Source organism: Diplotaxodon limnothrissa, linkage group LG19, assembly GCF_057381915.1.
Source record: "Diplotaxodon limnothrissa isolate DT_005_m linkage group LG19, D_limnothrissa_male_GT1.1, whole genome shotgun sequence".
NCBI classification, from domain to species: domain Eukaryota; kingdom Metazoa; phylum Chordata; class Actinopteri; order Cichliformes; family Cichlidae; genus Diplotaxodon; species Diplotaxodon limnothrissa.
Window position 1 is genome coordinate 11034802 of NC_140614.1, and position 23071 is coordinate 11057872.

General features: G+C 48.0%; 2 protein-coding genes across 3 annotated transcripts in view; one reads left to right on the plus strand and one right to left on the minus strand.

Moving 5' to 3' along the window:
* The window catches only part of trappc12 (trafficking protein particle complex subunit 12), a 31157-nt gene extending 10525 nt beyond the window's left edge, over nucleotides 1-20632 (minus strand). Inside the window, exons 1-4 of one of the 2 annotated variants that reach the window (XM_085342452.1) lie at nucleotides 20599-20632; nucleotides 16611-17876; nucleotides 16377-16493; nucleotides 1168-1281 (exon numbers count right to left, since the gene is read on the minus strand). In XM_085342452.1, coding sequence (XP_085198578.1) covers nucleotides 1168-1281; nucleotides 16377-16493; nucleotides 16611-17867 — 1488 coding nt within the window. In that variant the 5' untranslated portion in view covers nucleotides 17868-17876; nucleotides 20599-20632. Of the gene's footprint in view, nucleotides 1-1167; nucleotides 1282-16376; nucleotides 16494-16610; nucleotides 17877-20221; nucleotides 20465-20598 lie in introns of those variants that run through there. The other variant, XM_085342453.1, reaches the window with a different exon arrangement.
* A 176-nt stretch (nucleotides 20633-20808) lies between these two features.
* eipr1 (EARP complex and GARP complex interacting protein 1) overlaps nucleotides 20809-23071 on the plus strand; it is a 61359-nt gene continuing 59096 nt past the window's right edge. The window contains exons 1-2 of the mRNA XM_085342957.1: nucleotides 20809-20936; nucleotides 21046-21129. Of these exons, the coding sequence (XP_085199083.1) occupies nucleotides 20895-20936; nucleotides 21046-21129 (126 nt within the window). The 5' untranslated portion in view covers nucleotides 20809-20894. The remainder of the gene's footprint in view (nucleotides 20937-21045; nucleotides 21130-23071) is intronic.

The following is a 23071-nucleotide window of genomic DNA, read 5'->3' on the forward strand; positions in this document are numbered from 1 at the left end:
CGTTCTGCTCTACCAGGTGTAACAATTGAGTTTAACATCCAGGCATCCATGAAAACGGAATTTATGACATTTAACGGAGTTAGAAGTTAGCAGGGAGTTAGCTCGCTAGCTTCTATCTAAATATAATATAGCATGTCCTGACTGCGGGGTTTTGGAAACAAATTAAAACATACAGCTCTGTTATCACTTCCAGCATAAATGAAGACAGAAAACTAAACAGCAGTGACGTTTGTAGGGTTACTGAAGTTGGGCTAGCTGGTATATAATGATGTGCTACGTGACCGCTAGCGACACAGCTATGTTAGCATAATATAAACAAGCTAACTTTTTTCCCACTCGATAGAAGTTACCGTGAGTGTTCTCGGTGGTCAGGAACAAATGTAATCGCATGGCAGGATGCTGTAAAAGGACCAAACTTCAGCCAGGAGAACAACTGAGATAATCCATCCACAATACGAGGTTAGTCATTCATATACTGCTGCATGGGCTGTGCTGTAGTTACATCTTAAGGTTTTAAAAACTGAGCTTAAATAAATGATTAGCGGTAATAAAAGCCGAGGGAGGTCAACAGTGATCACTGACTGTTTTAGGAGCTTTTTGAGATAAAATAGAAGAAAATACAAAACATTAAACATGTTAACAACACAAAAGCCATATTAAACGCAGACTACTTTAGGCCCGGAAGTAGGATTCGTCACGTCATCACTGAACAACCAGATAGGAGGTTTAAACATAAGGGTGGGCGGGACTATTCCCTCTTTGCGACATCACACAGATCTATGAACAGAAAAACAGTTGCTGCCATGTTTCTAACATGTGCACATCCATGCAACACAACATGTGAGAAACCCCTGGAACACGAGGACTCCAACTCCTGCACTAAAGTGAGCCGGATGTTTAAGAACATAAAACTAACTGTGATATGTGGCATGAGGCAGCGACACGGCTAATTAATTCACAGAGCCGAGCACGAGGGTGGCCTCTTAATGAGCTCGCGCAGCCATCCATCTTCTGGATGGAGCTCCACAAACACACGGGGAAAATATGGCAGTAAAACGTATGAGATGAGGACAAAGCAAACAACAAAAGTATCTCAGACTGACGCAGACTCGACTGATGTCAGCGAACACGGGATTCATGCCATCGGGAACCAGTGAGGCGTCTTACCTGCAGCGAGTCGGTGGTGTGGGAGGTCGGCTGGCCGGCCTTGCCGTATCCCTGACCGTGAGCCGTCAGCATCCGGGCCGTCAGATCCACCGCGGCGCGCCAGTTCTTACTGCTCTGCAGGGGTGACGAGACACGAGGCGTCAGAAATAAGTCAGAATAACTGTTGCACAAAACAGGGAGAGGAAGCTGAGGGAGGAGAACCGACATCAGACAGAATATAATGCAGCTCAGAACAAAGAACTTCAAGAAGGTTCTGGAAGGACCGGGCGGCTCGAGAGGATTCGATGACCTTTTGTACTCAGAGACTGTTGGAGACTTTGTTTTAAAGGCACAGTTCACCAAACGTGCTTGTTCCCTCTAAAAGTGCCATTTAGATTGTTTCAGTGTCAGCCTGGTGAAGATGACAGGAGGTCAAATACCTAAACATGACTCCACCTGCGTTGCTGAGCAGCAGGACGACTCATGACTGCACCTCTGAATTCATGTGACATGACAAAGACCTTAAAGGTCAAAGGTTAAATCAGCTCATCTCCAGAAGACGCTTGTGGATGTTTTCCATCCTGCAGCAGAGACACTGAAACACTGCATGAGTCACCCTGAGCTGATCCTGCTGTGACTTTAACACTGCAGAGTGAAAGTGACCATATGAGCTCAGGTGTGTGTGTGTGTGTGTGTGTGTGTGTGGGGGGGGGGGGGTCATTAAGGCCGAGAACACGAGTGCACACATGCCCAGATATCAGCATCTGCTTCCACAGGAGGAGGTACAATAGGTAAGAGTATGTGCTGGGAGGGGGTGGGGCGCAGAGTCACCCCACCCCATCAACACGCATGACAAGGTTGGCTCGCCGATTGGGTCCTAAGTGCTGCGCCATTCATCACAGCCGGCGAGCTAATTAGGAGAGAGAGGCAGCGAGAGGGCTGCTCTCTTTATCACAGCCTTCATCACCACTTCCCTTCTCCTCCTCGCCTCCTTCCCCTTCATCTGACTCTCACTCCTGCCTGCCCTCCTCCTCCTCCCGTCACCGCTTCCTCTTCTCCTTCCTGTGCCAGTCGCTGTGCTGCCTCTGAATCTTCATTAGGGCGGGAAATGAAGCTGAAAACGAGGAGGCAGCCTGGATGGCCAAAAGCAGCTGCAGTCAGTCACACACACGCACACACTTCCTGCAGCACGCTACAGCACGCCGCTCACCGCCACGGGGTGCGAGAGGAAGACGGTGTCTGCGTGAGGAGGGGAAGAGACCGCAGGAAGTAAATGACCTTTAGTGTGGCCCCACATATTGGAGGGGTTTGTTTTTCAATGTTTTCTTCACTTTATGGCGCGTGAAAAACCAAACCCTGGACCTGCAGTTCCTCTATCGTCCAGCTGGGGCGCCAGCAGTGAGTCAGCCCCGTAGACTCCCATGTTAGATCTTTACAGCCTGATACACAAACTGGTTGGTCTCTATAGAGAATTCACTCCTTTGTAACACCTGTTTATATCATATTAAGTTTGGATAATTAGGGGCGTGGTCTTACTTATCTGACCAATAGCATGGCTGGTGTGGGGTTCATCGTGCTAATAGAGGTGTGAGCTCCTGTTTGTGTTAAATCCCGGCTGACAGCGCTGTTTTGGATGTTTGGTTTAACAGATAAATAAATGTTTTTGTGGCTCTTTTAAGCTAAACTCTGGTGATATTTGTCTTTCTGCTCTGTGCAGGTCTTTCTGGGCCAGAAGGAGAGGGAGGAGCAAAAATGCAGAAACATGCATTACAAGGAGCCAAACCTCAGGATTTACATAACTATAACTTCATGCTCAGACACTGTCACTGGCCCGAATGCCAGAGCGAAGCCGTGATGAGAGCGAGCAGGTCGCGGAGTGGAGTCACGGCAAACGTCGGTCTGACCCCGCCGATGGAGGAAAGACCAGTCACACACTGAACGGTGGTCCAGCTTCTTTGACCTGAGTGACGTGTGACGTCCCGCCTGCACGGTGGGTTTGACACGAGCGTCTGTGGGGACTGCCTCACCTCTGGAGCCTCCAGTGGACGTCAGAGGAACTGCAGCTTGGCACGTTTAAACGTGCTTACAGCAGAAATCAGAGCAAAGAAAGAGGATGAAGGAGAGAACGTTTAAGAGGCTGAGCTCTGGTGTCAGTTTGCATCAGCACTGATGAGGCCATCTCTGCACATCGTGGCTTCAAATATAACATGAAAACACTTTTATTAACTCTAATTATGAATGATTCTGACTTCAGCAGCATTACAACGCCTCACCCAAACTCCCACTTACTCACACTCCCCTCACACACACTCATAATTAGTCTCGTCGCGAGTTTAAAAGGGGTGAGGCTCCTTAATTGCGTTGAAGATCGGAAGTTCACTGCGCCCATCCTTTAGTGAGTTTTAAAAAATCCGGCATAACAAAGCCTGATGAACAAACGAACGCCCACTCGTTCTCTCGCAAGACCCAGAAGCCTCCAGGCGAGGCAGACATAAAAAGGCTTCCTCGCACCGGCTTTGCTTAACGCAGCTGCAGCACTGCTTCAATTAAGCCCCTGCATGTCGGATTACACAGAGGGGGTGGGAAATAAAAAAACATTCGTGATATGCTAAAAGAGAAAAAGGTGCTTTGATGCCTGTGTAGCTGGTCTGCAGACACTCGAACCAGGGGACGCTTTCCGCCCTCGAGCTGAAGGACGTCGAGTTTGGTTACTCAACTTCACGCAGCAGCCATTTTGTCTCTTCACAGAGACGCGGCGGGATGCAGCCCGACACTCCCGGAGACGCTCCTGTGGGTCAAATCAGCCACTGATGGACAAACGCGCTGCCGGACGGCGTTTGAAGGTTTAGTTGTTACCCCGGCGATGCTGCAGGAGCATCAGAGAGCTCTGCATCAGGTCTGAGGCACAAGCAGCGACGGACAGCACACGGCCACCCCAGAGCGCCGCTGACGACCTGACAGGCCTCATGGCTGGCAAAGCATCATTAATCTTCCACACACAGTCTTCATAGATGAAAATCAACCTGAATACTGGAAACACTGATGTCTTTCTGTAGCTCGCAGCGACGTGCATGCCAGCAGTGCAGGTGTAAGCTGTGAGCACGTCACACTTTAGCAAAGCTGCTCATGGACTGAGTCTCACAGCCGGGCACAGAAAACTAAACAACACACAGACCCGACTTTAAACGTAAGGTTACATTAATACAGAAACGCCAACAATCAAACGAGCCCCTCTGAACAAGCACTTTGGGGACAGTGGGAAGGAAAAACTCCCTTTTAACAGGAAGAAACCTCCGGCTTCTCTTTACTGACTGCACAGCGCCATCACAGTCCTCCCTACGGTGGCCCTGTAGTGCCAATCCCAAATCATTGATGGAGGTGGCAGAGGAAGTCGGAGCAAAGCTTTAAACACAGCGAGCAGCAGATATTGAAACTCTCAGACACGCGATGTAACGGGCCAGTCATGTTTAAATCCCTCCCACCGCCCTGCCATGCTGAACGTCACTGCTTTACTACATTTATAAAACATTTCTATTCTGTGTATTTTGCATTATCGAGCTTAATGATCTATTTCACCTCACAGGGTGAGACATACCTGTGTTGGAACATCCTGAGGCGTGACAGAGAGAAGAACAGGAGGAAAACACCTGAACTGGGATTTCAGACATTATGGGATGGAGTCACCGACCCGTCTCCTGCTGTTCTGACACACTGGAGGAGAACCAGCAAAGGGAGACGAGAGGACTTCTACTAAAGCTAAGGGAGGTACTGACATCGTTTTTGCTTCCAGGAGCTGCACTGACTGAGCAGGAAAGACTCCCAGCATCGTTAAACCTCTGCCGTGTTGATGTGGTCAGTGCAGTAGCAGAGGGGGGCTTTGGTGTTAATGACATGAACCACAGGCGGACACAGTGAGACGACCACAAAACAGGAATGTTTCACAGGTGAAGGACACTGGAAACTTTCCCTCCTCATCTTTTCTGTTTTTCACTAGTTTTGCACTTGGCCTGGCTCAGCGTCGCTGCAGGGAGCATGAGGACACCTGAGAGGCTGCACAGACCGACAGTAGCGCCGCCACAAACGATTATTTTGCTAGTCGACTAATCAAATCATCATCCATTGGACATAAAACGTACAGCTTATTGCACCAGCAGCATCTGCTCTTATATAGCTATCATTAGCTTACAGCTTTAAGTGTTTAAGGTCTGTGCTAACCAAAAATAAAGACAAGATGATAGTTTATTAAATTTTAATGAAATTTGCAGATTGTTTCGGTGAAGTTTAATAAACTCCTTGCTATCTAAAATATAACGGGACACCGGAGTAAATTCTCGAGCATCTCACACTTCTGATAATCAGTTTTCTGCTTGACGTTTATTCAGCTGTGTAAAAACTATAACTTTAATCTCAGCCAAACCGATTTACTCAGGAACAAATAAAATACTAAAGAAAGCCAAACAATAACATTTTTAAGTTATCTAAGTGACCAGTGTTGGGTAAGTTACTTTAAATTAGTAACTTAGTTACATTACTAGTTACTTCCACCAAAAGTAACTCAGTTACTTCAAGTTACTCGTTACTTTCAAAGTAACTAGTTACTAGGGAAAGTAACTTTGGTTTTACTCAGACTTCTCTTGTTAATGTGTTGCTAACTGGATACCCAGCCAGATTGCCAGTCTTCTAGCTTGCTTATTTGCCACAAGTGCACTGTGCCACCTACCAAAGGAAAAGATAATGTGCATATTTTCCACGAGAGAAATCCCACGCCTGGACCGTCGTTGATGTGTCATGTTCGCTTTTTACATCCAACACAAAAACTGCAGTCGTGGTGCTTTTGATTGTACTCAGAACTCGGAAATTCTGCCTTCTGAATAGGAAGATGTAGGTAACACCAGACTGCAGATGAGCTGCATACAGAGCTGGACTGGGACAAAAAAAATCGTCCCGGGCATTTTGACTAGAGACCGGCCCACCATTATAGGAAAAATCATAAAGCCTTTGAATGAACATAAACACTGTTGTGACAGTGATGTACACTGTTCTGATGGTATATATGCATCAATCTATCAATCGTTTGTTGTAAGACTCAGATAATTATTTATTAAAAGCGAGACATTTTAAATGAGAATAAGAAAGTATTTCTTTGTGCCCCCCTTTCCCTGTTAATGCCCTACATGGACCCCTGGCAACACTTTGCTAGACCCGCCCCTGCACAGTTACCAGCTGTCAGCTACATAGAAAAGGATCCTGGGGTTATTTGTCTCTCAGAAACAGTTCATAACTTCAACTCATTCATGTCACCTAAAAGGTAAACCTGTTTCTCCATCACCTGTTCAGCTCTGATGATTCAGTAAAGACGTCTCCTGGTTTCATCTTCATGTTTCCCTCTCACCACATATCCAAACCGACATCATGACCAGCAGGTTTACAGCTGTGGCTCCAGCAAACATCAGCTGATACTAGAAATTAATATTAAATAAATTCTAACAACAGCTGATCAAACGTGCTGCTGTTGTTTACCGCGACATCCGCTGGTTTCCTCTTTCTGGCGCAAAGTGATAAACAAACAAGAGAGAAAAGCCGATCAGCTGATCATTGATCAGTTTCATGATTGAAGTAGCAACAGGAGAGGGAGGGGGAGAGGATGAGAGGAGAAGAGGCAGCTGTGCAGCGTAAAGACAGAATAACTCCAGCTTTGTGTCTTTTTCATTGTAGCTGAAGTCCGGGACAAACTGTGTTCCTTTTCACCTCAACACGAAACGCGTAATATTTTCTCTGAATACCAGACGATTCTGTTTTTTAGGGAACGGTTGGCAACTCTAATAATTAACCGTATGAACAAAATAAAGTTCAACATCATTAACATCACAGCACCCACCCAGCTGTATAGAAACCCCGTCATGCTAGCTAGCACGCAGTACAAAAAAGTCAGCACAACGAAAATAAACTCCACCTAAACTTGGTTTATATCTGACTCAGCTGGACTGCAGGTTATAACTTCTTACCTGAAGTTCAGTTCACACTTGGACCGGCGGCCGCCTCGGGTCTCTCCTCCTCCTGCGTCCCCTTTCTCTCATCCACCTGCTGGCCTCCACCACTTGCTAATGTTATTGAATCTGTGGAAGCTCCGCGATAGCCACCACACGAAGTAACGAATAACGAGCCTAAATCCCAGTAACGAGTAACGCGTTCCTGATTTTGGCATAATAACTAGTTACCGTGCTCGTTACCACAATAATAACGGAGTTACTGTAACGCGTTACTTAATAACGCGTTAGTCCCAACACTGTAAGTGACTCATATATGTTTAACCTGAGTAGTGAAAGACGGCGGTGGGTTTGAAGCCGGGAGTCCGCTGCTCTCGCCGGCTCTAGTGAGCCTTTCCCCCGGCTAGCTATCAAGCTAGTGGGTAACAGACGTCTCCGAAAAGCGCTTTTGAAAATATGTGGTGTCTTGATAAACTGAGCAGATATTTGAGGTTTACACAGCTACATTCTCGCCTGAAAATATGTTAAACGTTTATTTTGTGACCCAGAAAGAATAATAAGAGTAATATTAAAACTGCTGCCATTGTTGGAAACTGGAATTGGCTGAGCCGTGCTAAATCTGGGGAAAGTAGGATGCATTTGTCGGCTGCATTTAGAGAAGTCTTCGAATTTGGACAGCCTTCCTCACGTCCCTGTAACGTAATCGGCCTTCAAATGCGGCCTCCGAAGGATGCGGCCTGAATTTGGACACAGCAATGATACCGGATACAGCTTCTTCTTCTTTGGGGTTTAACGGCAGCTGGCATCCTTGTACATGCAGTGCTGCCACCTTCTGTTGCAGTCCGTTATTACACTCTTAAATCCTACTACTTATTCCTGCGTCTTTCAGGATCTTACAAAGCTTCAAATGACGCGTCGACTATTAAATTTGTCGTCGACAATTTTGATAGTCGACGTAATCGTGACAGCCCTACCCGACAGACGGACGTACACCCACCAGTAGTGTTAGTAAAATACTGTATTAGTGTTTAAACACAAAGATGGATGCTGAGTATCTGAAGCAGCTGAATCTCTAAATCAAAGACCTAAAAAGAAGAGTTGCTCTGAAAACAGCACGAGAACACGACCCTGAACAGGTGACCGGCCAAATTTCGATGCTTCTGATTGACTGCAAACCTGGCTGCACTTTGATGTAACTTTGGCAACACGTTACCGACTAAGCTGAGCAAACAGTGCGGTTTACAGGTGAGAGTCGGCCTAGCGCACGGCTCTGTCTCCTCTGCAGAGGTGATGAAGGGCTGAGGCTGGATAATCTATGAGCTCAGCTCGGCTGGCTCTCCTCTTCTTCACGGTGACCTCCGTCTCCTCTCTCGTCCCCGCTGTGGTCAGCAGAGAGTTAGACTCCAGCTCAGCACCACCCCGGGCTGCTCCTCATCCATCTCCCTCATTAGCATCGCCGCCCCCGCCCCTCCCCCATCTCCTTCATCTCTGTCTCCTACTTCCTTCCCTCCGTGCTTCCCACCGGAGACTCTAACCTCGCTCCCCTCCCTCACTGTACAGCTGCCTGGGCCCACGGCCAGCGTGCGTGTGCCCGTGTGTGTCTGTGTGTGTGTGTTAAACCTACCTTGGCGGGTCAGACAGACACACCCCTATAATCACTGCAGCGACCCGGCAGCTGCAGCCGGCTTTGATATCATTGCTCTAACCTTTACTTGTCATTATCGTAACCTTTCTACGTAGCTGTCATTTCCTCCGTCATTACACCTCCGCGCCGCCGAGCTCGCAGTAATGCACCGTCAGCTTCTGCGGTGCTGAAGGGCACGTTTAAGCCTTCCTGCCAGTTGTTTTCACCTTGCTGTGTTTATGTAGCTGCAGCCGTACGCTCACACCTGTTGTGAAAGTGCAGCCTAGCTCACAGGGCTGCCAACATGGAGGACGACACCAGGTTATTACAACCGCCGCTGATCGGACGCAACATGAAAAGCACTCGTGTGACGTTGTCTAGGTCAGTCTGGACGTCACCTGGCGTTGGTCACGGGGAGGGTGCTGCACCGAACCCTCAGCCATGGTAAACCTCAGATTGCCATGGTAACCTGTAGTCTGCATGGAAGACGCAAACCTGTCTGAAAAACTCGCCAATTACTCACAGAACAGTCGTCCACTCTGTCCCAGCTTCCTTGCCTCACCCCCAACCAATCAGATAGCCGATTCTGCCAGCGGCGTCTTCCTGTTAAAGGGAGTTTTTTCTTCTCACTGTCGCCAAGTTCAGGGGTCATGTGATGGTTGGGGTGTCTCAGTATTACTGTAGGGCCTTTATGTTAGAAGAACTGTTACTGTTGTAACAGTAACAGTTCTTGTAACAGTTGTTACAGTTGTGCTGCTGTATAAATATAAATGCAAACTGGAAACAAAGAACGTTCAGCTTCAAAGTAAAAGCTGCGTCTTTATAAAGTTTGTTAAGAATACAGACTTTGTAATGTGTCACGTGAAGATTCATCAACCAGATTAAGTGTTTACTGACAATTGACAGTGATAGTGGACATCATCATCACTATTCCAACAATCCTCTCCTCACAGACAAGCATAAACACACTCGATTATCACTAAATCAAATTTAACACACGTTTGTAATGACGCTAATTCAGTTTACAATAGGGTTCATTCGCTCAGTCAGCAGGTGGCGGTATTCTCGTACACTGGGGAGTAAACTGCCATTAAACGAACAGAAGAAGAAGAAAACCCCTGCACATGCGCGGTACGGATCGGGTAGGCCCGATGGCTGTATCCCAATTCGGGGTCTGCAGCCTTAAAGAGGTGGCTGTGGCTCAGGTGGTAGAGCAGATCAGCTACTGATCGGAAGGTCGGTGGTTCGATCCTTGGCTTCCCCAGTCTGCATGTCAAGTATCCTTGGGCAAGATACTAACCCCAAATTGCTCTCTGTTCATCGGAGTGTGAATGCGTGTGAATGCAGGTTAGTTTGCACTTGTGTATAGAAGTGCTTGTACGAGTGGGTGTGAATGGGTGAATGAGGCATGTTATATAGAGCGCTTTGAGTACTCCGGGAGAGTAGAAAAGCGCTATATAAGAATCAGTCCATTTACCATTTTAAGGCCGATTACGTCACAGCGACGCGACGAAGGCTGTCCCAATTCAAAGGCTGCTCGAAATGCGGCCCTTGTCACTACCCGATCCGTACCGGAAACCCGATCGGTACCCCGCATGCGCGAAAGGTGTCTACTTCCGGTCGAAGCGTTTTACGATAGTTACAGGTCAGAGTATCTGTTAAGATGTTAAGAATAATAAGTATCTCTTAAAATGTTTCCAATAATGAAGTATTTCAATATAATGTAGACAAAAACAAAAAAATAAAAAGATAGTGACAGATCGGGACTCCCGATCCTTACTGCGCATGTGCAAAGTCGGACCGTACAAATCGGGTCTACCCGATCCGTACCGCGCATGTGCAGGGGTTTTCTTCTTCTTCTGTTCGTTTAATGGCAGTTTACTCCCCAGTGTACGAGGATACCGCCACCTGCTGACTGAGCGAATGAACCCTATTGTAAACTGAATTAGCGTCATTACAAACGTGTGTTAAATTTGATTTAGCGATAGTCGAGTGTGTTTATGCTTGTCTGTGTGGAGAGGATTGTTGGAATAGTGATGATGATGTCCGCTGTCACTGTCAATTGTCAGTAAACACTTAATCTGGCTGATGAATCTTCACGTGACACATTGCTAAGTCAATATTAATAAGTCTGTAATTTGGCGCCATTCTTCTTATTTTACGGCACTGTTGTTCAATCGGGGGACGCTCTCTGTTGAGGAGAAAAGCATGAATTTCTTTGTATACGGATTATCCATTGTTTAAATGTCCCGGGCAGTCGAAAAGGAGGCAGAGCTGCTGAGAAATGCTAGGAGCTAACTGGGCGCTAACCGTATCATTCAAATATATTGAATGTCGCAATGTTGGCAAAGAGAGGAAGTGACGTAAGATTTGCGCATGCGGGGTACGGATCGGGTTTCCGGTACGGATCGGGTAGTGACAGCCCTGAAATGCGTCCTTCATTTCCCTGAATTTTAACGACGTGGCGGTGTAGACTTCGTGGCCCAACATATCCCAGAATGCATAGCGCGGCGGTGGGTGTGGATAATTTTGCCGAAAAAAAACGGCGGATGAGGGGCGCCCGAAGAGTAAACTTTAAGTACTGAATATTATGTCACTTATTTATGTGCAAATGTTTAATAACGAAGAACATTAAAACATTACGGTTGGCTACATGTCGGCAAAGTTATGTGACATTAGTGACGTTTGTACGAACTTGGTTTTAAAGCCTTTACTTTAAAATATACGCCGTTCAATAGCTGAGCTGAATCTTACAGAGAATGATCAAAGCTCATGTAGAAACAAACAAATGAACAAAAGATTTTCTCCTTCATTTCTGTCAAACAAAGCTGAAAAGTTTCCAGCTGTTAGTATCATGGTTGCTAGGCAACCTGGGCAGCGCAACGGAGGCTAGACCGTCCCATTTCACAAGCCTCGCACTTCCGGCCTTAGCGGTCTTTGAGTACGCGGCCCTTGAGGACCGTTGAGGCTGCGTACTTTAAGGCTGCAGACCCTGAATTGGGATACAGCCGATATGTACGGTCCGACTTTGCACATGCGCAGTAAGGATCGGGGAGTCCTGATCCGTAAAGATCTTTTTTTTTCGTTTTTGTCTACATTATATTGAAATGTTTCATTATTGGAAACATTTTAGGAGATACTTATTATTCTTAACATCTTAACAGATACTCTGACCCGTAAGTATCGTAAAACGCTTCGACCGGAAGTAGACACCTTTCACGCATGCGGGGTACCGATCGGGTTTCCAGTACAGATCGGGTAGCGACAGTCTCCTTTCCATGTGGAGGAGCAGCGGATCTTCCCTGGCCGCCTCCATAACTTAACTCCTCGCCGTATCGCACGGCAGAGCTCGTCCACCTCATTTCCGCTGCTCTCGCGTATCTGCGATCTGATTGTAATAATGTTCCCAAACACATGAAGCGCCGTCGCAACAACGCTGCTCCATCTGGTGGCAGGAGGCTGCGTAACACTTCACCGTCGTTGGTCATCCATTAAAATTTTAAGATTTTAAGATAAGATTAAATGACTCCTTATTCTGGTACCGACGAGCGACAACAGCGACGATTAGTCAGCTAGTGGTGCACATCCTGAATTTTTTTCCCCTCGCACCAGAAGCTGAAGTATTTTTGCGTGATCTTTACTGCGATGCTCTTTTTATGTTTTATAAAAATTTAAATAAAGTCTCCTCTCCAAAGCGACCTGCTGTCGTTTCTCCTCCACACGAACAGAAATCAGATGTGTTCAGGGAAAAAAGAATGTCTAATTATTTTTACTTTTCGATTCCCCGCTGTGCAGCTAACTGAAGAGTAGTAACTGTAATCAGACTACTGAATAACAGCACAGTGGTGTGTGACAGCAGCTCCGATGTCCTCATTCATCAGCTGAGGGCAGAGAGGCCGACGCCAAGAGTCAGAGAGAGAGGAAGTGCAGACTCTCGGCCCTCCGGTGAGTGTGTTCAGTGTGTGTTTGTGTCCTCGCTGCACATGTGTGTGTGCATGAACAGTGGCAGTGGGTGAAGTCACACTCTGGATCTGCAGCATGACTCATTCTGCCAGCTCATAGCGGCCTCTGCATCACACAGGACGCCGCACGACAGGATAAAGCTCAGCGACTGATCAGCTGTCTTTAAAGGCATCACTCTTCAGCAGGCTGCACTTTTAATGGCCTAAAGCTTTCTGACATTTGCACTTCCTTAACTGTGCGTGTGTGTGCGTGTGCGCCTGCGTGCGTTCACATCCTCTCGTTTTCTGAATCTTAACCTCCCCTCCCAGCTCAGCGAGCTACATCGCCTACGACAGCTTTGATCTACGAGTTTGTTTGATCTTGGAAGTTTGAAAATTTCATAATTTATTGGTAAGTAAATCATCTGAATGCGAGTAGATGGTCGTAGATGGAGGAGGCAGATGGTGTCGGATCCATTCATCAGCCGGAGTGACTCAGTGCTCCATTATTATGTCAGCAACGCCACACAAGCTCCTTATTAAGCAGGATGCAGCGAGCAGAGATGTCGTCCTTCAGCCGGAGGCCGCGGGTTCAAGTCTGTGTTGGAAATCATCTGCCTCACAGAACAAAAGCAAGACGCCGAATCTGAGGCGGCAGCAGAAGGAAAGAAAGCCGCCTTGTAGCTCGCACTGACCTTTGAACTCCGAGAAAAAAAGAGGCGCTCAAGTATCACGTTATGTGGGATTTCCAGGTCTGTGGCACCGAGACGTGCTGATGTGGAGGAGAAGGATATAAGAGTGAGACGTGTCACAGCATCTGCACATTCAGCAAAGAGAAGATCTGAAGCTCTTCTGTGTCACGCAGCTCCACTGAGGACACCACTGCATGACTTCTGACACATCCAGTGTTGCTCAAGCTCTTCTGAGAACAACAAAACTTCACCGGCATCTCCTGCAAAAACACAGAGATCTCTGCAGCCATGCACAGGACACACCTCCTCAGACTCGGTCAACTCGGAGCTCAGACATCGTTCAGCTCATTTCTGCTGCGTCTATCCCGGAGCTTGTTTTTTGGTCTCTGCCCACGGCTTGTGGTCACGGATCGACCAGCAGCTTTGCCTTCTGCACAACAGAGCAGTACAGCGTCCGCATCACTGTCGAGCAGCCCGGGTCAGACTGGGCGCTCTGCCCTCTTTCAGCTCTGAGCTTCCAGGTGCCGACTGAACTGCGAACCGCCCCAATGAAAGGTGGAGGTTGTCGCTCTAAAGGCCTTTACTCCGAGCAAACGGCACGAAACCACACATTAACAGGTCATACAGAAATACTGTTGTTGTATATTCAATAACGGTGCACGCTGAGCTACACTTATTTCCAAATGCAGTAGTCTTAGATGGAAACTTGTTTCATGAAGCTCTCTGCGCACTGTTCTTGAGCTCATCTGAAGGTCACATGAGCTTTGAGGTCTGCAGCGATTGACTCTCCAGAAAGTCGGTGACCTCTGAGCACAGGTGACATCCTATTACGATACCACGCTGGAATTCACTGAGCAAGCCATTCTTTCACCAACGTTTCTAGTCTTATGTAGACGGTAAATGGACTGCTTCATATACAAGCTTTGTACAGCTTGCCTCATCCACACTTTTAGGCTCTTTCTGTGGATTATATACGTTATTTACATGTGTGTGAAAACCTCGTATGAGGATGACAACTTCCAACCCAGAACAGGGACCGCAGGGCCCCGACCTGGACCCAGGTCTGGTGAGCTCCAGGTCTCAGCCAATGGGGTCCGATCAGAACAGCCAGGAGGAGGAGTCACAGGGATCCCAGAGCGCTCCACGTGCAGGAGCAGCTTTGGACCTTTCAGTCTTTCACATAATGATATAACTGTTCAATAAACAAGGTTGTTGTTTTACAGACATTGTTATCAGCTCGCCTCCAATAATCTAACGTCCAAACACAGCAGGAGGTGAGCGCGAGCAGCGACCTCCAGGAAAACGAAGGCCACCTGTGACATCAGGGCGGCTGCATCCATCTTTAATGGGCTCTGTGGGTAAAAGTTGTGAGTCCAGGCGAAGCCTGCTTTGATGCTCGCTCTCTCTGCTCGTCATTCATCGGCGAGCCCGCGTCACCTTCCTGCCTCGCCATCTCTCCTGCTCCGGGGAGCCACCCACACCAATCAGCAGACGGCGTATGATCCTCACACACTCACCTACGCCATATAGTGCAGCTGACTGCAGGCTGAAAGCACCATATTGAGTGTGTGTGTGTGTGTGTGTGTGTGTGTGTGTGTGTGTGTGTGTGTGTGTGTACACCAAGTCCAGAAGGCCCTTGAAATATGCACAGCAGTCCTATGCATAATACATGGGCACAGCAGGAAGAGAGAGAACTTGTGAGCAGAGTGGATCTCCACCTCTCCATCTCTCCACTCCACCTCTCTCCATCACTGCTGCTGCTGTGCATATGTTTTAAATAACAAGCGTCTCTCAGGGTCGTTTGTGGGTCAGAAATGATGATGGAGGGAATGCACGAGGGCTGCAGAGGTAGACAAGAGATGGATGGCAGCAGCGGAGGGAATGAGGTGAGACTGCGTGGTCACAAAGACACACACACGCATTTTTATGCTTGGCAGGAGAAGAAACAGGATATGAAGAGAAAGGAGGCGAATGATTCACTGTTTTCAGTCAGCTGAGACCGAAAGCAGCCAGCGGCTTCAGCAGAAACACCGACTGTCAGGAGGTCAGACAGGCTGCAGCCGCCGCGGGACGCCGAGCGCCGCTTTACTCGTTTACCTCCAGAAAGCTCCTGCAGGACAGCACGAGCTCTCAGAGCCTTCCAGCTGCCGCCGAGGAGCCTGGTGCAAGAATTACAAATGCAGAGTGACCTGTTTCTAGACCATCTGCAAAAGCTGCCTGAGCTCTTCTGGTTACAATCAGAGCTGCAGATACACTTTCAAACAACTCCATGAATTTAACTTAAAACACTGTTCAAATTATGCACAACAACAAAAGTAAAACCATCTCCAGCTCCTCAAATCATCCTCTCCAGTGTCACCTGACCCAGGAGACGTCACCTTCCTGCTCTCTGAGATTTCTATGATGTGCCTCTGCGCTGTGCGGTGTTCATGGACCCGTGTGTGCAGATACACACATGTGATCAGGCAGGTAAACACGAGTGGCCCACCTGAGTCTGTGATCACCGTGTGGGTGACTCTCTTTGGGTGGAGCCAAAGTGTAAAACTCTTCATGGACACGAGTAATCACTTAGCACGTCACCGTGGAAACCAAGACAACAAAGACTTCATCAGGATCTTTTCCTAAACTCAGCCGCACTCCTTGGTTTTAGTTAATAACGTGTTTAAAAATGCTAAAAATAAAAACGTGAAAGTCTGCCACGTGTATGACTTCAAGCAAAATGATTTGCTGCTCCACCCACTCCTCCAACCTGATGGTGCCGACCTTTTTCACCGTTTCAAACAGGAAACTATTAACTTTGTGTACAATGAAAAGAATCAGCACAAATCAGAGCAACGAAATCAGCAGATTAACTGTGACAATTTCTCAGGTTAGTGCAGAGTTGAAGACGACACCGCGCAGGTGGAGGAGAACGTCAGCTCCACCCACACGTAAACGTCCCGTTTCACGCCGAGCGATGCTCCGCTCACAAACTAAAAGGACTCACAATCAGCTGTTTGAGGCCGTTGAAGGACTGATCCACGAAGTTGGCTGTGAGGACCTGACGCTTCGCGGCCGCCGCCTCTCCCAGAAAACGAAGCATTAGGTCCTTGACGGCGTCGCCCTGTTTTTAAAAACACAGAAATTCAACATCATCCAAAAGCAACAGAACAGAAACGTCCTCGCAGTCACCTGAACACGAGCATGGGCGGGTTTACTGCTGAGGGATCAGAGTTCCTACCTGCAGGTTGTCAAACTTGAGTCCTGGCATGGTCAGTCTGCTGCTCTCCAAGTAGGCGGGGCCGTACTGCTGCGTTGCTACGGAGATTAGCACCTTCCTGGTCTCCTCGCACGGCAGCCAGGCATCGTGGCGCCTGTCTGCCTCGTTCAGGCTCAGCGCCGTCGCAAACGCGTCGTCGCTGCCTGAAAACAGCTGGTTGAAGGGCTGTGGTGGGACAGCTGGAGCTGAGGTGGGGGCGGAGCCTGGAGCCGAGGCTGTTTGAGGTGTGGGTGGCTGGAGCTTGGGGGATGGTTCAGCAGGGGCGAACGCTGAGCTCGGTGTGGGAGCGCCAGAGTCCAGGATCCCTCCGGGGGTAGAGATAGAGGAGGAGGTGGATGAGAGCTTGTGCTCGGGTGCTTCGGCGGAGCCTGGAGGGATCTCAGCATTGGGGTTGGACACGGAGATGAAGGAGGAGGGGGCGGTAAAGGAGTCGAAGAAGTCGGACGCCGGGTTGGTCTGTCCGTTATCTGTGAAGAACTTGCTGAGGCTCGGGCTGGGCTGGCACACAAGCGCCCCCGCCATCTTACTGGGCGTCACGGTGTCTTCGCCGCCGCCCATGCTGAAGCTGGGCGACTTGATGAGGGTGGGCTGGAAGCCGTCGGGCACTAAAGACTTGGGCTGGGTGCCCTGGCTGAATATGGTGCACACGGGGACAGGCTCGTCCTTTGGTTTGGTCGCTCTGGTGATCTCCGGCGCCGCTTCCTTGCTGCGACTGTCAGACAGACTCTTCACGTCACCCGGGGAAACGGCGCTGGTCGCCACTTCCTCTGGTTTTTCCTGCGAGCCTCCGTCCTCCTGCTCCTCCACCGAAACTTTAATCTCAGTCGTATTCTGTCCGATCTCGCTCTGCTCCTCTTGGTTTCCCTCCACCGCGTTCTCCTCCTCCTCCTCCTCGCCTCCATCCAGGAGGGAATCGATAGGCACCACGTCATCCTCCTCGCTGTTATTGGGCGAATCAGAAATCATGACGCTCTCCATCATCTGGTCGTTGAGCTTGTCCATGAGGCTCTCTGAGGGCGTGGCGCTGCTGTCCTCCTGTGGTGTGGCAAAGTCCCGACCTAGATCGATGCTGTCCTCCTGGGGCAGACCACCGTCTGTGGGCGGAGTCTGACCTGTGGTCGCCTCAGGAGGGGCCGGAGCCGAGACTTCCTGGTTTACATCCTCTACGGCGATGTCCAAGGAGACCGGCCGCTGGGCGTGAGCTTCCCCGCTGTCCATCTCACTGCTCTGCACACAGAAACACACAAACACATGAACCAACAATTCCTCTCATTGTTGTGTGGCGTTCCTGTGAAGCAGGAACACTCATTTCCTGTCATTCTTTATTGTTTTCAAATTTTATTACAGGTCTCTGCTAGTGATGGGACGTTCTGTATCGAGGCTTCGGAGCGTGTGTCGAGTAATGGAGGGGGCGTTTCCGCGAAGCGCGTATCGAGGCTTGCTTCATTTATGGGAGGAGCTGAAAATGATGACGTCCGAAGCCTCGCTGCCCGGCTGTACCACGTGACTGGTTCATGAAGTGGTTCGAACTTTGCCGCGAGATATGACAGCGATATAAACCCCTCAGACTTCATTCAAAAATGTGGGTGTTTGATGGAGAGTTGCGGTTAGTGAGAGTTTGGAGACCGTTTGGAGGTTTATGAGAGTGAGGAAAGTCAGGAGAGAATGGAGCCAGCTAAGAAGAGGAGGATGTCCTCCCCTGTGTGGGAACATTTTGATCTTATTCCTCCCAACAAGGTATGTAAATTTCTACAGAAGATGTATTTTGATGATACTGATGGTGCAATACAATTTATGTTGAGCTGTCTTGACTTTTGTACAAGGTGAAGCGTTTTCTATGTGCCAGGGAGCTGGGATATAACAACAACAACACCTTATCCACGCTTAGGCACTACAGAGCTTTGCATGAGAATAAGGGGAACACCGATTGTGGAGCAAGACCAGGTGAGCCATCAAATGCAATGATAATATAGGATGCAGTAATGTTACTAAATGATATAACAATATTATACAACTGTTATAAGTTACGTATGTGATATTTATATTTGTGCTTTATCTTTATTGTCTTTCCTCAGGAGAACAATCTCAAATAGATGAAGACCTGGTCAGCATGGTGATTGAGGACTCCCAGCCATTTAGCATTGTGGAGGACAAAGGATTCAAAAGATTTGTTAAATCATTAAATCCTAGCTATGTTCTCCCCACTAAAAAGGCCATAAAAGCAGTGAAAATTTAGTTTTTACAGAATAAAATGTGAACAGGCAGGACTGACGCCTCAGTGTGTAGCTGTCCATACCTCAACGTTACAAAAGCACAACCACTGTCCACACCCCAACCACACCTCACCTCACAGTAAATGATCATTTCCATTTCAAGCATTTCCAAATAATCATTTCCCATACTGCCACTATAAATATACACAGTATACTGCCATCACTACAATATACATGTTTTACACACTCCTTTTGTTGTTGACATTTACAGGCTGTGTGCAAAATGCCACACTCTTCAAATTCATGCCAGCTATTATTTTTACGTCCAGTAGGTGTCCTGCTAGAGCAAATGAAGCTTCATGAAGCTTCGCGTTGGGGTGAACCAATTGGATGAAAAGCTTCAGTGCTTCATGGGGCTTCATCTGCCCATCACTAGTCTCTGCGTCACGGGACAGAAACATCAGGTGAAAGAGGACAAAAATGTCCAGTTATGATGTGTAATTTATGCCTGTAGAGGAAAACTACAAGCTGGAAACAAGTAGAAAGATGTTTTTAGGGTTGGTGACATCGTCTCACTGTTGGTGTAACGTGAACTGTAAAACTAAACTTTCAGAAAGTTTGACTGTCAAAACGGTGTAAAAGACAACAAAAGAGATTCAGTCATTAAGACTCAAATTTTTGGGACAACTTTAAACTTTCAAAGATGTTTAAAGAATAAAGTGAGAGCTGGGACTACAAAGCAGGCGTGCCAACGGCGGGAAAAAAATTCCACCCTCACCGCTTCCACAGGAATTAAGAGGATGAGACGCAGGGAAACATTGCTAATCAAATGCATTTATTAACTGATCATCATCAGGGTGAGCACCTCTGTGAAACGAGAAGTTTGGAGGTCTGGAGCACTAAGATGCGTTCACGCAATGACACAATCGTCTCAGGAGTGGACGGCCCAGCAAATTCACCCCGAGGTCAGACCCTGCGATGCTCAGGGAACCAGAAAAAGCTGCATCTGAACAAAACACAAGACCTCTGGAACAAACGAGACCAAAGTGCTGCTCAAAGAGCTGTGCATGAACGAATGCTGCAAACCTCAACGACTGAAAGAAGAGCGGGCCAAAGCTCGCCCACAGTGATGACACAGACCGATCACCGCAGGTGTTTATTTAAAAGTAGTTACTGCGTCCTGATATTTTGACTGTAGGATCTGTAACCTCTGAGGGTGTTTGAGGCTACCTCGATTAAACCGTGGTTAAACGTGTGGTTGCAGTGACCTCTGGGCCAGCACAGCTTGGTTTCTGCCCGTCAGCTCTTTAAACAGCCTCCAGGAAGCCTCTGGTGTGGTTTATTTTGAATGTCAGATACCTTAAATCAGCATGAATCCCACTTCCTGTAGTCTCGTCGCTTCCTGTAACTGTAAACACAGTATGGTATCTCCGTCTCTGTCAGCACTGAGCTGCAGCACCAGAGCTGCTCGGCCTTTTATTCACGATTACACAGGAGCCGGTACTCGGATTACCAAGTCGGTAAAACCGGTTATTGGGTCTGTCTGTCATGCTAGTGCTACTTTAGCCAACTAGCTCAGGTTAGCCAGCCGAGCCGCTAACCGTCAAATGCCGCTAACAGTGTTTTAAAACAGCGCAGAGCGTCTTCAGCTGCTCCGCTGCCGCTAACATCACCGCACAAACAGCCGCAAACGCATAAAAGACCAGGAAGAGAAGCAGGACGGACTGTTTACTTACCGTACTGCAACCTGACAGACGCGCCTGTAACACGCATGCGTCACACAGTACAGCTACTAGTACGGTGCGTCAGAGAGGACACGTTTCATGGTTGCTATTCCGGATCTTCTTCTACGTTGTTTTTAAAGCGTAAGTGTCGTCACACGGCCGTCGTTGCGCATGCTATCCGTACGTTTCAGTTTTAAATCGCGGAAGTGAGGCGCTGTGTTGTGTTTGGAGCAGAAAGGAGCGCAGAGGCGCTTTCTGAGCGAAGCCTTTCATTAAAAGAATCAAACCGCGCAGAGGACGCAGCGCAAATGGAGGACGACGCTCCCGTCATTTACGGGCTCGAGTTTCAGGTGCTGCTGCTTCACTGCGGCTCCATTCATTCCCGTCGAGCTGTCTGTCAGCTGCCTCTGCGCTGGAATCTTGTATGTAATCCTTACTCTGTACTTCGTTACTCCGCAGGCTCGAGCTCTGACGGCGCAGACAGCTGAGACCGACGCTGTTCGCTTCCTCGTGGGCACGCAGTCACTCAAGTTTGACAACCAGGTGAGAAGCACCTGTCCACAGGTGACGGGGAGCTCGGGATTAGGCGAAATCATGTAAATACTAAAAAACAGGGACCCGGGGGAGGCGTGGAAACATCACAACAAAAACACTCCAGTAATTTTTAATATTCGTACAGTCCCCAAATATATGGTAGCGGTGTGCTGCCTCCGAGCCACAGAGCCTCCATCATCATAGTGCGCCTTTGGAGCTGGGGTAATAAAACACGGCAGGAATTTTCCAGCACACCTTTCCTTCCACACCTGTGATTCCTGGTTTTCCAATGAAATAAACAAATGTGTTGCCATTCTTCCTCTGTGGTCACTGCACCCCTCTTTCCCCCATCTTTTTTCCTTTATGGACTTCATTGAACGCTTGTTGAAGTAATGAAGACTTTTGGATACTTGTGAGATTACACCTTTTTGGTTTCTGACTTATAAGCATTTATAAAGATAAACGGCCTCGCTGTAGTGGTTCTTTGAGTTTTAATGTTTTGAGTATAGAAGTTTCTTAACTGAGCAGCAGCCAGACTCCTACCAGACAAAGACACAAACTGATGGAAAAAGAAACTTGGAGAAATTAATTTTATTCATCACTAAATCACAGCTAAGATTTAAATTTCCTCCCACTTTGCGACTTTAACGGGTTTCCTGCTTACAATGGGCCTTTAAAGCTGATTACACACATAACCATGTAAATAAGGAGTGTGTTTATTTTAGTAAAAACAAAGAAATACACCTTTTAGACCCTGAGTCATCTCAAGTCCAGACCCCAGCCACCTCCTCCCACTCATCTGGGGGAGCACCGAGGTGTCTGGGTCCGCCTCAGGGCTCCTCACAGTAGGACGTTTATGAAACGGCCCGCCCAGGAGACGTCCTGGTCTCAGTGTGGAGGAGCAGCGGCTCTGCTCTGAGCTCCGGAACTCCTCACCTGATCTCTAAGGGAGAGGCAGCCGCCCTTCAGAGGAAGCTCCTTTTGCCTGCTTGTGTTCACAGTCTTGTTCCTTTGGTTCCTGCTCGGCTTCTTTCTCCTCCGTGAAGCCCCACCTTACCGTGCAGAGGGGTGTGTGTGTCCCAGTGTTGTCAGGGTGCCTTTGTCCTCTGTTAGGGTCTCACAGGACACCTGGAAACAATGCTTCTGAACTGTGCCTGTACATACATATGAGAATTTAAACATTCATTCAAATGAAGTTTAATGAGGTTTAATGCAGGGGTGTCCAACTCCAGTCCTCAAGAGCTGCTGTCCTGCCATCAAGGATGCATTGAAAGCTGCAGGACTGGAGGTGGATCCCTGGTTTGATGTGTTTGAAAGCACTCAGCAGGTTCAAAGGAAAGGACGCAGGAAATCAAAGTTCAGTGTCTCTACAGACCTCCAAACCAGGGGTCAGAGGCCAGATATGTAAAGTAATCAGGACTTTCTGTGTTAGCATCCTCAGAGACGCTGTGTTACAGGCAGCTGAAGGCTTTTATTCACATGGTTTATGAGTTTGTAACCATGTTATAGACTCTATATTCAGCTTTAAAGATATTGATGATTAATTATGTGTTCAATGGTTATATTTAGAATTAATATCAGCTCCTCTCCACATGGACGTCTGAACTGTTTGTGTGTTTTCTCTGTGAAAACGTGTGTGTGTGTGTGGTGCGTGTGTGTGGTGCAGGAAGAATGAGAGCATGCATGCACATCTTGCAGAGGTCATTACGGAGACAGATGACAGAAACAGTTGGCTCTAAACGGGGGAGAAATAATTAGCTGTGTGAAAGCGAGGGAGAGATTTGTGCCTTGAATAAGCGAGCCTGTTTCCTGGCAGACGTCAGTGTGAAAACAGTCTGGCACCGAGCGCAGACGCGCTGCAGTCCAAGTCTTGTTTAGCGAGGCTAACGCGCAGCTCGTCGGGAACGGTGACAACGCGTCCCGGTCGATCTGCGGGATTTCTTATTGCATG